This window comes from Echinops telfairi, unplaced genomic scaffold (genome assembly GCF_000313985.2).
Source record: "Echinops telfairi isolate 266 unplaced genomic scaffold, ASM31398v2 ScPeMD7_70;HRSCAF=299, whole genome shotgun sequence".
NCBI lineage: Eukaryota > Metazoa > Chordata > Mammalia > Afrosoricida > Tenrecidae > Echinops > Echinops telfairi.
Window position 1 is genome coordinate 50,184,846 of NW_022103968.1, and position 15,455 is coordinate 50,200,300.

The 15,455-nt window shown below is 47.5% G+C and overlaps 1 protein-coding gene across 1 annotated transcript in view; it reads right to left on the reverse strand.

Annotated features, from left to right (window-relative positions):
• Positions 1-15,455, reverse strand: part of CCDC6 (coiled-coil domain containing 6) — a 121,364-nt gene that overhangs the window by 12,466 nt on the left and 93,443 nt on the right. The window contains exons 6-7 of the mRNA XM_004701104.2: positions 11,078-11,234; positions 8,532-8,632 (exon numbers count right to left, since the gene is read on the reverse strand). Of these exons, the coding sequence (XP_004701161.1) occupies positions 8,532-8,632; positions 11,078-11,234 (258 nt within the window). The remainder of the gene's footprint in view (positions 1-8,531; positions 8,633-11,077; positions 11,235-15,455) is intronic.

Below are 15,455 nucleotides of genomic sequence, written 5' to 3' on the forward strand. Positions count from 1 at the left end.
TATACCAGGATTGACAAATTTGAGAGTGGTGTCACTTTCCTAATCAAAAAGAACATGTCGAGGTCTATTCTAAAGTACGACCCTATGGATAAGATAACTATTCACACCAGTTAGGGTGACTATCATTCAAACACCAACCACTAATGCCAACAATGAAGAAATTGAGGATTTTCACCAACTTCCGAACTCTGAAATGGGCCAAACATGCAGCAAAGGTGCATTGCCTACTGGGGATTTTCTGGTGATTGGAATGTCAAAGTTGGAAACCAAAAAGAATCCTCGGGTGGAAATATGGCCTGGCCCAGAGATCATGTGATAGAATTTTGCAAACACAATGAATAGTTCATTGAAATTACCTATTTTCAGGCTTGAGAAAAGAAAGTATTATAATTAAATGTGCAAAGACTTGGGAGTTGGAAAACCCAAAGCAAAGAATATGCTCAGCATTTCTCACGCTTAAAGAACTGAAGAGAATATTCAAGCCTTGAATTGCAGTATTGAAGAATTACGTGGGGGAAAAATACTGAATGACAAAGGAATCATGGGAAGATAGAAGGAATGCACAGACTCACCCAATTGGTCAACGTTAAACCATTTTTTGAGGTAGCACTTGGTCAACAACTGATGGAATTAAAGGACTTCGTTTAAGCTGTAATGAAGGCATTGGCCCAAAACAAGGCTCCAAGAATTGACATTGAGAAGTTTCAGCAAACTGACACAGTACTGGAAGCACACCCTTGTCTACGCCAAGAAATTTGGCAGATAGCGTGTGTCCACCTGATGGGAAGAGATTCATATGTGTGCCCATTCCAAAGAAAAGTGACCCGCCAGGAGGCAGAAATGATCTAACAGTATCATTCATAATCACATGCAAGCATTGTTTTCCTGAGGAGAATTTAAAAATAGTCACAGCAGTACAGTCACAGGGTCTTAACAGAAATTCAAGTTGGATTCAGAAGAGGACATGAAGAAAGGCATGGCATTGCTGACATCAGTTGGATCTTAGCTAAACGTAGAGAATTCCGGAACGATGTTTACCTATGTTTCATTGGCTATGCCAAAGTATTCAGCTGTGTGGATCATAACAAACCGTGGTTAACATCGTGAAGCATTGTGAAGCCTGGGGATTCCAGAGGATCTGTGCTGTACATGCAGAACCTGTGTGTCACCAAGAGGGAGTCATTCAAATAGAACAGAGGATACAGGGACCATATCCTCTGGATATGTATGCAGACTATATACATATATGTATACATAGGAACCATATACAGAAGAGACCGTCCCAACCAGGGATGGTATGTTAGGGGGTGTCCTTTCACCATCCTTTTCCACTCTGTATGCTGAGCAGATCATCCGAGAAACTGGCCTCTAGAGAATGGAGCATCAAGATTAGAAGAGGAAATTCGCGTGCATTAACAACCTGCAGTATGCAGGTGACACACTGCTTGCTGAAAGTAAAGAAGACTTGAAGCACCTCCTACTGAAGACAGAGGGCGGCGGCGTTCAGCACGGATGAAGGACGTCTCTATCTAGAAACAACCCCCTCAGAACAGAACCAATAAGCCGCCCCGTAATCAACAGAGACGCGGCGGAAGCTGGAAAGGATTTCATTTCCCTTAGATCCACAGAGAAGAATGTTAAATATACCATAGACTGGCAGGCAAACAGACAAATCTGTCTTGGAAGAATCTTATGATTCATAAGAAGTTATGAAATATGATAAGGTGCTTCTGTGTACCTACATCTGCGTGGCCCCAGAACCATCCATTTCTCCAAGGAGCCTTGGGTCTCTTATTAGAAAATGGTATTAGAAACCCAAGAGGTGGACACCAAGTGTGTTTGTTGCTACTTGAAGCAGACCCTTTGGAAATAGCCCTCTCTTAAATTAGGAACTGCATAAAACAGTAGCAACCTCCCCCCAAATAAGCCTTACATACGAGTGAAGGTCAAAACCGATGGCTGCAAGAAGATGGAACCCTTTTAGAACACACATATCCACATGTGAAATGATGGTTTCCTGCCATAGCCTCCGCTAAGTCTACATGTCTCTGAGGGTGGTGTTTCCATCTCTCTAACCCTCGCCACAGAATTGACGCTTCCCATTTAGTCCTCGGCATCCTGGACAGTGTTCCTTTGAGATGTTCCTTGAGTTTGGGAAACAAAAAGGAGTCAAGCAGGGAGCAAGATTGGGGCACAAGGGTGGAAGAAGTAAGGCTTCCCAACAACATTCTCATAGGACTGCCTTTTCTTCCCTTGAAGAGCGGGCGGACGCCTGGCTCGTGATGGAGGAGGGGAATTCTTGGTGCAACTTTCCTAGCCTTCTTCTCGTGCAGTTTTTAATTCTCTTCAAAGTTCTTCCTCTAAGCCCCTGCAATTGCCTATGGTTTCCTGAAAATCTACCAAGATGACCCCCCCCCCTTGGGAAATCTGACCTGCTTTGAATGAAACTGGCCCGCCAGATCCCCGCCGATGATGTCATTTATTGTTTGGGTTGGGTCTTTTTATGGAAGGCATCAGTAAGTGTATTAGTGAGAACACTTGTCTAAACACGTTTTCCTTGGAGTAAAGCCATGCGTGTATGGACTGGAATACTAGCAGTATCTCAGCAATACTAGCGATACTTTGCATGACCCCTGAATCTCAAGATGAGGATCCCTCAAAAGTTCTATGAAGCACATTTTTCAATCAAATTGTGAAATGTTTGAAAAAATATATTAAATATTTGGTGAATATGCAAGATTTCCATGTCAACCAAAATTGGGGAAGAGGGGAAGTTTTGTCAAAATGTTTCAGATGGAAATGAAAGCATCACAAACAGCATATGCCCATGGAGAAAGTGATTAGATATTCTTACTGCTGTCAATCACAAATCCTTCCATATCAAAAGCTCCAGTGGAGAGGTAAGCTTAACGAAACAAAAAACAAACAAACCAAACAAAAACGGGGCATAGGGGAAAAGCTACTATATACATACATTCCCTGGGGTGAGGTCCAGCAACTATGGCAGGGGCCAAACCCAATCCAGGGATACATACGGCAGCCAACTAAATAAGAGGGGGAAAGAAAGAGAGAAAAAAAGACATGGGTAGCGGGGAGCAGGGCACTAACCGCCCAAGGGGAGGATACTGTTTATATCTCCACAGAAGGAGAGAGAGACCAGGCTTCAACCCGATGTGCCAAGACCTGAATACAACATACCGACGTGTGCCAGGGAACCAATAGAGAGGGCTGCGAGGCCAGTCCCAATCCCAAATATGTAGAACCCCCACCCCTCAGAAGAATGCACATCAGAGTACAGAACTGGGGCTACAGCTTGGGAAAAGGGGTGCAACGGATTAGAGCACATGGGAGAAGTGCAAAGGGATGGAGAGGGAGGAGAGGACATCGTGGCCCACCACGCCCCAAGGATGATGTTCCTGCTCGGAGCAGACAACGCACAGGGAGGACCATAGGGCTGACCCCACCATTGGACACGGCATCCTTCACTGAACCCTGGTTCTGCAGGGGACAGCACAGGAGACACGGTGGGAACAGTGCACAGTCTGACCTCATCACGCTGGGGCCAGGCACTGAGAGCATGCAGCAGAGCAGCAGGGGGAGCAGACTGATGAAACCCCTGGGGAATACCAAATATAGACTTGGGAGACAGAGTTTGGCACCCCATCAGACTTGACCGGAAAACACTCATAAAAGCCAACAAATAGACCCTGAACTATTTATACGCTTTTCCATTTTTGGCAGTGGCTTTCTTTTTGTTATTGTTATTTTGTTCTTGCTTTCTGCTACTGTTGTTATTGTTTTGTTGGTTTTGACTTCCTTTGTTGTTTTATTTGGCTTTGCCTGGTTTTTGCACTTATTAATGTCTCTGCATGTCTACTTGATAAGATAAGCGGGATAAATAATTCAGAGATGAAAAGCACAGGGCCAATGGTTCTGGGGGGATACGGGAGAATGGGAGGTGGGAGAAAGGGGGGGAGGGGACCAACCCCACGGACAAGGGAACAACAAGTGAATGGAAGGAATCAATGGAAGGAAGGTCGTAGGATGCCTAGTGGGGCTCAATCAAGGGCAATGTAGCAGTGAGGAATCACTAAACCCAAATGAAGGCTGAACATGATGGTGGGACAAGAGGGAAATAAAAAAGGAAATAGAGGAAAGAACCAGGAGGCAAAGCACATTTATAGAGGCCTAAATACAGGCATGTACATATGTAAATATATATAATGAGAGGGGAATAGAACTATGAACTCATATCTATATGTTAATTAAGGTTGCAGATGGACATTGGGCCTCAACTCAAGTACTCCCTGAACACAAGAACACTTTGTTTTAACAATCCAGCCTTCTGTGATGCTCACCTTCCTGACACGATTGCTGAAGACAAAATAGGTGCATAAGCAAATGTAGTCAAGAAAGCTGATGGTGCCCAGCTATCAAAAGATATAGCGTCTGGTGTATTAAAGGCTTAAAGATAAACAAGTGGCCATCTAGCTCAGAAGCAACAAAGCCCACATAGAAGAAGCACACCAGCCTGTGTGATCACGAGGTGTCGATGCGGTCAGGTATCAGGCATCTAAGACCCAGAATAAAACCATACCCAAGATGAATTAGGGAAGAGGGTGGAGGGCATGGAGTGGAGACCCAATGCCCATCTGTAGACAATTGGACATACCCTCACAGAGGGGTACAGGGAAGAGATGAGCCAGTCAGGGTGCAGTATAGCACCAATGAAACACAACTTTCCTCTAGCTCTTTGGTGCTTCCTTCACCCCACTATCATGACCTCAATTCTACCTTACAGATTAGACCAGAGCATGTACACTGCTACAAATAAGAGCCTGCAACACAGGGAATCCAGGACAGATAAACCTCTCAGGGCCAAGAAGGAGAATAGAAGTACCAGGAGGATTAGGGGAGCGTGGTGGTAGAGAGAGGGAATCGAGCACAAGGATCAACCTAGGGCCGCCCCCTCCCAGAGGACGAATAACAGAAAGGTGGGGAAGGGGCAACAGAGGACGATGTAAGTTATGTAAAACATAATCTATAACTTACCAAGGGTTTGTGAGGGAGGGTGGGTGGGGGTGAAAGGGGGAAGAAATGGGGAGCTGATGTCAGGGGCTCAAGTGGGAAGAGAATGCTTTGAAAATGATGATGGTGGCATATGTGCAAATGTGCTTGACGCACTGTTGAAATGTAGGTGATAAGAGATGTAAGAGCCCCCAATAAAGGGTTTTTATTTATTTTGTTTTTGGGAAGCAAAGCAGAGTATTCAGGTTTTGCTGATGGACTCCGGGTGCAGCAGTGAAAGATACTGGAGGAGATTAAAAGGAACACGGCGCCAAGTAGGAGATATATTTTACTTTGATGATATTACGGAACTTAAAATAGGATTGCAACGTTCTCACTTAGGAATGCTTTAGAAGAGAATGTATACACACGCATATATCCACAGTACAGTTTAAAGAACTAGCAAACAACCTGTACAAGGGTAAGTAAAATAATACGGCTACACAAATCACAGACATCTTTGATGACAAAGAACAAAATGTGTAATTAGTCTCTCTTGACAGGGCCTTCATCTACGTCTGTAACGCTTCTGAAAGCAGAGTTCCCTCTCACCCTGCCCCCAAAGTCTACACTCATCAATTTACAGCATGTCGAAATAGTTTCGGCCTTCTTAACAGGCTTAATCACCTTTCTTTTCCGTGTCCCTTATGTTTAGGGAACAAAGAGAAGTCTGAAAGGTTTCCCAGGGACATTCCTGAAGGACCGCTGGCGTTAGCTGTGAAAAGCAGGCACACCGTTGTGGGGAAATCCCTCGGTGCAATTTTCCTGCCCTTTTCCTCACCGATGCAGTTTTCCATCCTCTTAAAAACTTCCGTTCTTCATGAAGATCTGTCCCAATGGCTCCTTTGGGATTAAAAACCCAAACCAAACCAAAAACCAGTAGCCGTGACTCTCTGAGCTGAACGCCCTGACTCAATGTCATTTGTGTGGGCCTTCCAACTTTCCTTAAAATGTTGGATCCATCTAAAATGTGTTGTTTTGTGTCAGGCAGCATCCCTATAAACCTACTTGGAGGCTTCAAGGATTTGTGAAGAATACCCACTTGAGTTTTGTTCAAACCTCACAATCAGTATTTCCCACGGCACCTGCACAAAAATCCCCACCGCCTCTCTCTGTTCTTAAAAATCATCAGAACAAGACTAAGGCAAGTGTGTGACCGGAGGATGTGTCTGCAACCACCCACTGGACAGAGACATGTTTAAACATGTGGCATTTGGAATAAACCTATTTTGTATGGATCGAACCCCTTGAACCAATGCTTTTTGAGTTACCCGTTTACATACAAACCAATCCCATACTTTCAGCGTAGGTTTACCATGAGGAAAAGTATAACCAAAGGCAAAATTAGGTAAAAAGGATAGCACTTTCTTGCAGAAGCAAATGGAGCAAGGCTTTCTTGCAGATAATGCCTGTGTTATTTCAAGCCACGGCATGGTGGTCAGGGTCGTTTTTTGTTTTGTAACTTGTTTGCAGGGTCCACAACTGAAATGACATTATAGTTAATGAACTGAGAACCGCATGCCACTGGAGAATTCTTTGCCAACCAACATTAAGGTCACCGAGATGGCTTAGGCCCTGGTAACATTTCGATCTGTCACATTTAAGCTTGCCGTGAGTCTAAGGTACCCCAACAGCAACTAACCATGACAACCAAGATTTCCTTGCAGTCCCTGCATGGCGCAAACAAGTCACAAAAGCTCAACTGCTTGACAAAAGGTTAGGAGTTTGAGTCTGCCCAGAGGTGTGTCGGAAGAAAGGCCTGGTGATCTGCATCCCCCAAACTCGGCCACTGAAAACCCCCTGGGCACAGTCCTGCACTGACACACATGGGGTGGTGACCAGTCCAGATAGATTGGGCAGTAAGTAGAATGAGCAAAGGTTTCTTTGGGTTCAAATAAGTCAAGCCAGGCATTAAACTGTATTTCCAAAACAAAAAAAAAATTTTTTAAACAACCAAAACACATATTATTTCACCTGAGTCGGTATCACCAGCAAGTACAAAAGCAGCCCGCATCCCACTTCTTCTGGACATATGGGCTCCTTCTACACCAGTCAGATGGAAGGCAGAGGAAGAGCTTTATGTCTCTGGAACCCAAGGGTTACTCTGAAAAAATGGAGCAGCTTCTGGCGAGCCGTAGGGCTACGGGCCAACAGCTGAAACGGAGGCAGGAGCAGCCTTCTGGCAGGAACTGGGGTGGTGAAGGATGCTGCCAGAGCTTTCTTGGTTTGCGGCAGGTCCTGCGCTCCTCTGCCTGGAGCCAGACAGCACCAGTGTGCACTGTGGCGTGCCCAGCTTCTGCGCGCGCGATGCGGGCCTTTCCCTCCTCTTAAGGAAAATCAGATGCTGTGGAGGCACAGTGCTGGGCTACACCCTCCCCTCACAGAACCACACCAGTCCTGCTTCAACCTGTGTCTGAGACGGTTCCCTTCCGTCAAGTTAAGAGGGCATTCCTGTTCATTAAAATTGCATCGGCCAGATGAGAAGCTGCTCTGATGTTTCAAAACCTCCCTGCTGCCCCCCTGCAGAGCAGTCACCACAGTCTATTCTGTTTTGAAACTCCTTCTCCAGCCCTTCCACTCGTGCACAAGCTGGTGACCAGCAAACACGGGCCAATCATCTGGTCCCTGCAGTCACGAGACACTCGGCTTTGGCCCACTCACAATCTACACTTCTTCTCACCCTACACTCCTCTTGCCCCCAGCCCCGCTGCTTCCTCTTTCTTCTGCACTGATCATTTACTTGCCCTCCTGGCCCAAGAGCCCCGTGAGACCCCACACTGTGCTGGCACTGAGCCAGCTCTCCAGGGGGTCAGAAGCCGCCAAGCTTGCCTTTGGCAGAAAAGATTCTGTGGAGCAAAGACTGCCTGACAGAAGCTCCTTAGATGGAACTTATGATGAGATCGTTAGCTGGGGCAGGAGATGCAGCTCCATGCTTGGACGAGCCTAGGCACTGGGGACAAGCGCCCCTGCTGACCGCTGCCTGGCTGTGACCCATCGTCCCTGACCCTTCAGTTTCTGCTCCCTCAATTTTGACAGCGGGGCTAAATGATGCCGATGTTTATTCTTCTAAGGGGAAAATGAAGGCGACAACAGATAGGAAACATAGCAAGAGAACCCATAAGAGACGTGCTGGGAGGCATCTACCCGAGAGCTCTTATCAAGTCTCTGGCTCCTAAACTCAGTGTCTTCTTTGTAAGGAGGCTTCTGTAGAGTCAAATTCCATTGATATTTAAAATAAACAAAGAAGAAGCACCAGCTGGCATTACAACATCTATATTACAGAATTTCAAGACTAAGTCTGCTAGTCTTGGTAATGAGTTGTTTCTGGAAAATATGTGACCACGATTCTCTCTTTAGAAGTGTTTTTGTTTTTTTAAAAAATAATTGGAAGGGACCATATTCAGGGTTACGTATTAAATTGACCAGAAGCCCCCTTGCTAAAGTAGATGAGAACATGTACTCACCGGGTGAAATAGGCCTGCTGGAACTCGGAGAAGGTGTGTACGGGATCGGGCTGGACACAGTGCGAGGTCTTAGTCCTTGCGCGGACATCTCGTTAAAATACCTAGGAGCAGACAGGGGGGGCTGTGATCAGAACTGCCTGTGCTTACTTACATCACTAAGAAAGCTTAGTTGAAATGATTGGGGTTCACGTCCCGGGGTCAAAATCCCAATTGTTTAAGAGACTGGTGCTGTAGCTAGGACACGCTTTATAAACACAGATTTCAGAGTTAGTGCTCTGTGCAGTTTGGCAAGTCTCACTCCACAGGGGCATAGGTTAAGGAGCCCAGGATGCTTTAGCTCAGGATGGGGTCCTGTTGACAGGACTGGCCTTTCTTCGATCACACGACAGCTATGCAGAAAACCACCTCCTGTGACTTGTAAGGGCGTCCAAGTTTCAGTAGCAACATTTATATGGCTATTGAAAATTCAAAACGCCCGAGATTTATGGTACCCAATTAAAGCTTAACCGGTACCGATGAACTGAAATGTCCCTGGTTTACAAGGAAAGCCTTGGTTAACAAATAATCACACGTTAGTATGTAACAAGAACACACCGGGCACAGAGCACCCACTGCCGACGCAGGTGTGGTGCTGACGCTAGCTTCTTCCTGGGTTCTGAGGTCACATGGGCCCTGCAGTGCTGAAGCGTGAGCCCCAGGCACGTCAGCTTTCTTTGTACACCAGGCACAGAGTGCTGCCTACAAGAAATTTCTGCTTCAGAGGCTTTCTAACACCCCAAGGGCAGAGCGCTCACATGGGTACATCTTACTACTCCATGAAGCCTTGGTCTGGGGGGCCCACGCCTCCACTTGAGGCACTCGAAAATTCCCTTCAACCGGAACAAAACAGGCTCCCTTATGCGACACCTCTCGATACCTCTTCTCTACTAGGTGTTGCCATTGTTAGCCGCTGGTACGTCTGCCCCGACTCACAGCGACCCCACTGTCCAGTGTCGCCCCCACGATGAGTTGTAGATCGAACTTTTGTGCCTGGTGGGGTTTTCACTGACTGACCTTCCAAAGTAGATTGCCAGTCCATTCTTCCTACTCTCGTTCTGGCCTGCTGAAACCTGCTTGGTATCATAGCAATCCGCAAGCCTCCCCCGACAGACAGGTGGTGGCTGAGTGCAAAGTGCACTGGCTGGAAATCAAACCTGGGTTTTCCATGAGTGGCAAGAGCTTCTGCCATCCAATCACCTTTGTCCCCACGACCACTAGATAAACAAACAAGTCCATTACCATCAAGTTGATCCTGTCTCCCAGCCGCCCTGGAGGACAGAGTAAACGGTCCTGTTGAGTTTCCAGAGTTGGAATCTTTACAGTCGCAAAGTGCCACACCTTTCTACCGTGGGGTGGCGCCTCGTGGGTTTGAGTCACTGACAATTCAGTTGGCAGCCGAGTATCTTAACCTTGCCTGTGATTCCTCCCGCTGTCTCTACAGCAGCCCACCTGATTATGCTGCAGTGGCGGGCTTTCCTTGGTCTTCTCTATCTAGCAGGCAACTAGGAATGTCCCTGGGCCTTTAAGGAAGGGCAGATACACTTGGAGACATCTATGGATCAGACTACTTCTTCTCCCATGTGTGAGAGCATCATGCTGAGTAGGGGAGAAGTATTAACTGGACAGCTATAAGCTACCTGGGATACTCTGACCTATAAAAAAGGAGTGGTCGTATTATTCCCAAAGCAGCACCTGTCCTGCAGAGTTTCGATGGCATCTCACCCGAGGTTGTTATCAGGTGCCAGGTACGCTAACATGAGTCTGCTCAATTACATTACTTAATTTAAAAACTAGTCATCTATGCTGGAAAAAGTAGATTATATCGGGTTAGACTAGCCAAGGTTTTTAGTGGTGATAATTCTCAGAGGATGAGGAGGCTGTCAGAAGAGATTCGTGAAATTAGAAATTTAAAGGTATTTGTGTTATAAAACCAAGCTACTGAAGGAGGACAGAGAGGGAAGGGACGGCCGTCTGGCCATTTCCTCCAGATAACGGAGATGACTCTTGGTATTTCTGCCCATTTCACACTGGGACAATGACGGCGCTTGGTGCTGAGGTCTGAGCAGATAAATGCACTGCAATTTTTTCTTTTCTTTTTCAAAGTGGCTTTTAAAGGGCACCAAAAGTATCAAGAGGCCTAATGTTCAGACCTGTTTCTCAGTGACCCCCACTTTTCTCCGGCTGTTCTTTCCACACACGTATGCCTTTGTTCCCTCAGGCCCTGCCATGGGGCTGTGCTCCACACCCAGGACTTAGGATGCTCCTCATGCTTGCCACAGGAGGAGTCCAACCCAACAGGCACACACTCAGCCCCTCTACCATCACTCTGCCTGCATCTCCCTTCATACCAACCCACTTCCCATCTCCCTGTGCCCAGCCCCCTTCTCTGTGGGCTTAATCTCCTTTGCTTGTCTCATCTCAGCATCGTGACAAACTGTGCAAGCCAGCCCCCTCCACCGCTACCGGAACACACGGTTCTTCCACAGGCTCAGGAGACGGGCACACACCTCTCGTCATCCATTTCTAAGCTGGACTCGCTCTCAGAGAGCTGCCGACAGAGGGCTTCTCTTCTCTCCATCTCCCTCTGCAGCTTCCTTTGCAGCCTCAAGTTCTCTTCCCTCATGTGGCGTTCCTCCTCCAGGTACTGGGCCATTTTCTCCGAATCTGAAAAGCAAGAGTTCTCCATTAAGCCATGCTCTTTGCATTCATTCCCAAATCGTAACAGCAACAGGAAGAAAAGACAGCAGTAGTTCTCACTCAGGATTCCACGGGCATCCGAGGATCAAAGTTTACCAGTGATCTGTAGTTAGAAGAATGTCGGAAAGCCGGGCATTTCGATGCCAGGGCGGTTAGGCATCCCCACTCCTGTGAACGTACATGCTCATGTGTTTTGAGGGGCAGAGGAAGCCATAGAACTATAGCTAGGTTGAGCGAGAACAGCCTCTCTACATTACTAGAGCTGGAAGTGAGGGAGCTAAGTCGGGGACAGAGACTTTTCCCGGAGGCTCCCCTGAGGCACCGTTCATTCTCTTGCCCCTCAATTCCATATACTACAGGGCCAAGTCCTCTGTGGGAGTCTGCACTGCTTGTTAGCACCCTCGCTCTGCACAGGGCTGGCAGCATACTGAGAGCCCCGTGCTTGGCGATCACTCCCAGAACAGTTCTCATTTATGATCGCAGAAATTGACACTAAGCAAGAACACCTTAGAAGGAGATCTCAAACCAGTCTGATTTCTGATGTGCAGTCTTCTGTCTCCTTCGCGCTTTTGCTGCTCATCTGAGCCAGGCAGCAGGTGAAGCGCTGTACGGCCAGCACCTTTCAGAACAGTGGCTTCACTCTGACAGACACTCCAGGCTCAGGAGTGGCCCCCACACAGGCGGGATACTCCTACAGTGTCTGACTCCCAGGCCAGGGCTGATGGTCTCAGGGCTAGTTGATGGAAGAGACCAGGCCAGTTGGCGTCTCTCCCCAGCAATCTGTAAGGCAGAACTGAAATCCTGATGGCGCTTTAGGACCTTCTGCTGCTCCATTTCATGGAGCTCCGGCAGCCCCTGCCCTTGGGAGGCAATTCTGGATCTAGAATTGTGTGATGCATTCCAGCAGTCTTCCAGTAAATGCAGGCACATGCCCCCTCCTTTCCTGGTATGCATCGCCTCAGAATCTCTTGTTGCTAGTCAGCTAATAAAACAAATACAAAACTCAGAGTCTACCCATCTACTTGCTTCTATGTCTCCATTTCAGCCAATCACCTGGGGAAAAGTTACAGCTCCGTCTCCGTCGTCCCCAGCTACAGCACAGCCACAACCATGCCCAAGAGAGAACCCTAGAGGCCACTCTCCTGAATTGAAGGACGCGATTTAAGGAAGCAGCAGCTCAGCGACACACTAGCCATGGCTCTCCCACAAACTGACCCTTCTAGAACTCCCCAGGCCTATCTGATTAGTTGCTGTGACCATTATAAATAGTAGCAAGTTCATGTTTACCAAATAATAACATGTAGTGATACTCCGAGATCTCCAAGGCAGCATCCCTACAGAATACACACAAGTTCCTCTCTGGTGCGCTGATTTTAGAAACTCCAACAACAATACCAAGATTATGAAACCCTGGTACATGCACAAACACATGAAATCCCTCGGTTGCTTTCCACATTGCCAGAAACCCTGCTGTCTAATCCAGATGCAAAGCAATCTCTTTAATTGAAGGCATGCTGGGAAAATATTTACAAAATACACTTTTAATATAAACGATTTAAATGATTTCAATCCAAAAGGTGCAAGCTTGCAGGATTTTTCACTAGCTCTAAAGGAGTCCGAGATTGTTCCCACCCTGGATTATCTGTTGTCTCCAGACCCCGAAGGGTGAGTGCCTGACCAAGCTGCCATTCGCTTCCATAAACGAGCAAGCTGCCGAGTGGACCATGTGAGAGTCTCCGAGAACCGTCAGTTCGTCTTCTTTCAAAGAGACCAGCCATATTTCAGGGTCTTTGTAATCAGCACAGGGAAGCGAGAGAAAGGAACGTGTCATACTAGATGGCTGAAAGATGTCCTAGCAGTTTAGCAAGGAACACAGAAGCCAGAGGGAAAAGGCACCGGGTGCCACCCGTCCAAGAGTTTCAACGTCTGGCTCAGAGCATGGCATTTCTTGAGGGCCCTTTGCTGGCATACCTCTGATGATTCCGAGCTACATGGGAGACTGGTGGACTAGCATGAGTCTGTCCCCCACGTTCTCTCCAACAGAACTCCCTAGGACGCCTTAGTGGCTTGGCGTATAGGCAGGTCTCTCATCCTTAACTATCTCACAACAGGCCCAAGGCAGCAGCATCTGAAGGTGACTTCCAGGCCAACTCCAAAGAGTATTCTTCCATGACCCAAAGGTTGGGAAATGCCAACACAGGCCCCATTCCAGCCCGATTAAATCAGAGCCCCTGAAGACAAGGCCTAGCTCCTGGTATGTTAAAATCCCCCCTGGGTTGCAGTGATAAAAGCTCCCCTGTGATTGCAGTAGTTGACCAGTGTTGAACCCCTGGGAGAGGGATTCCACCTCAGTCTGGCTGAGGGACCTGTTCCCACAGCTGCAGCCAAGAGCCGAGGGTCACTGGGGCTGAGAAAGATGAGGCAGACAGACGTAGAAAAGGCATTCAGCCATTCTCTAAACCCAAGCCAGATCAAAGGATGCAGCTCCGTGCAAACGACTGCTGCTTCACTTCAGCGCACTCTGTCCTCACAGAATCCAAACACAACGACTGCTGGTATCCGTAGTCCCTTCCCATGGTGCAATAGGGAAATGAAAAACTTCTTCCTAAGTTTCTCCTAAAAATCTTCCTGGAGTCACAGCAAGGCAAGTCTCTCTAAGGAAGAAACCATACGTTGGCGGCATGAGTTATCGAGTCCAGAAGGATGGTGACGGTAAGTTTGCCTGGCCGGCACAGCACACACTAAAAAACCCCAGAGAGCAGTTCAGAGTTGAGAGCACCTGCATTGGTCTCATTTGTTTTCATGGGGTAGATGGAGCAGCTTCCGACTCTGTGGACACACCGGGATCGCCGGAACTACAGGAACAACAACAGTAAAAGGACCAGGCTCTCTTCCCAGAATAAACCAGCCCTGGAATCAGAATTATGGGGTGAAGAGAAAAACGGCTTCCGAAACATGTCGACATCCTAAATCCCTGTAACTGTGTCTGTGGTCCCGTCTAAGGTTAGAGGGGTGCTGCAAATGGACTAAGATTCTTGAGATGGGACATGATTCTGTCTACAGGGATCACGAGCACCCTTCAGAGAGAGACATAGGAGACTCAGAGTGAAAAGGAGATGTGACATTGGAAACGGGTGGGCTGGTCAGGAGCCGAGAAACACCGGTGGCCCGAAAAGCTGGGAATGGAGAAGATGGGTGCTTCCCCTGAGCTCCCAGAAGGAGCCAGCCCTGCCAGCACCTTGACTGGAGTCCAGTCAGACTCACTTTGGGATCCTAACCTCCAGAACTGTGCAGTAATATGTTTAAATTTAAATATGAATCAAAAACGAATCGATGGCAATGAGTCTGGCTTGCGTTTTGGAAGTTTGTGATCATTTGTTACAGCAGCCACAGGAAGCTAACACGTGGTCTTGTTCACAAATTCCACAGATGATCCTGAGGCGCCATCCGGATGCATCCACTGGACCAGAACATACAATGGAGCCCAAAGAAGAACAAACGACTAACATGTCACGTGTATATCCCACAGGACCAAGCACCTCCACCGTCTGGAGTTTATCTAAAGATGGTCTTACACTGGTCTGTGCACAGGGGTGTGCGTGCATGAGGATGCACACTACAGCACTATTTGAAAGCGTGAAAGTTCCTAAAGACTGCTTAAAGAGGCCCACTTGGATAGAACTAGTTAAACTAGGGCCCGTGCATGAAACTGGAAACTAGTAGCCTTTAAAAACGGGAGTAAGACAACTCTATGTATTGCTGCTGTGTGCTGTGGAGGCAATTCCAACTTACAGTGACAGAGAACTGCCCCAGTGGGTTTCCAATGCTGCCATTTTTTCCTAAGCCGATCGCCACATACAGCTTTCTCCCAGCCAGTGGCTGGGAGGTTCGAGTCCCTGGCCTTTCACTTAGCAGTCGAGTGCTGAACTATGGCACGGCCAGAGGGAAAAACACAAAGATGTAACACGTAAAACCGGGAAAGCACAAAGAAGTGTGTTCGCTGTGCTACTATTTGTCTACAAGAAGCTTCTACCCAAACACGAATGCATCTTGGGGAATATACTTTAACAGTGTGACTGCCGTGGCTGGGGACGTCCAGGGATGCGTCTGGACACATTCCTCATGGATAGCCATGTGTGTCTGTGTATGTGTAGATACAAATACACACTTTGATAGCACAAAAGCAGA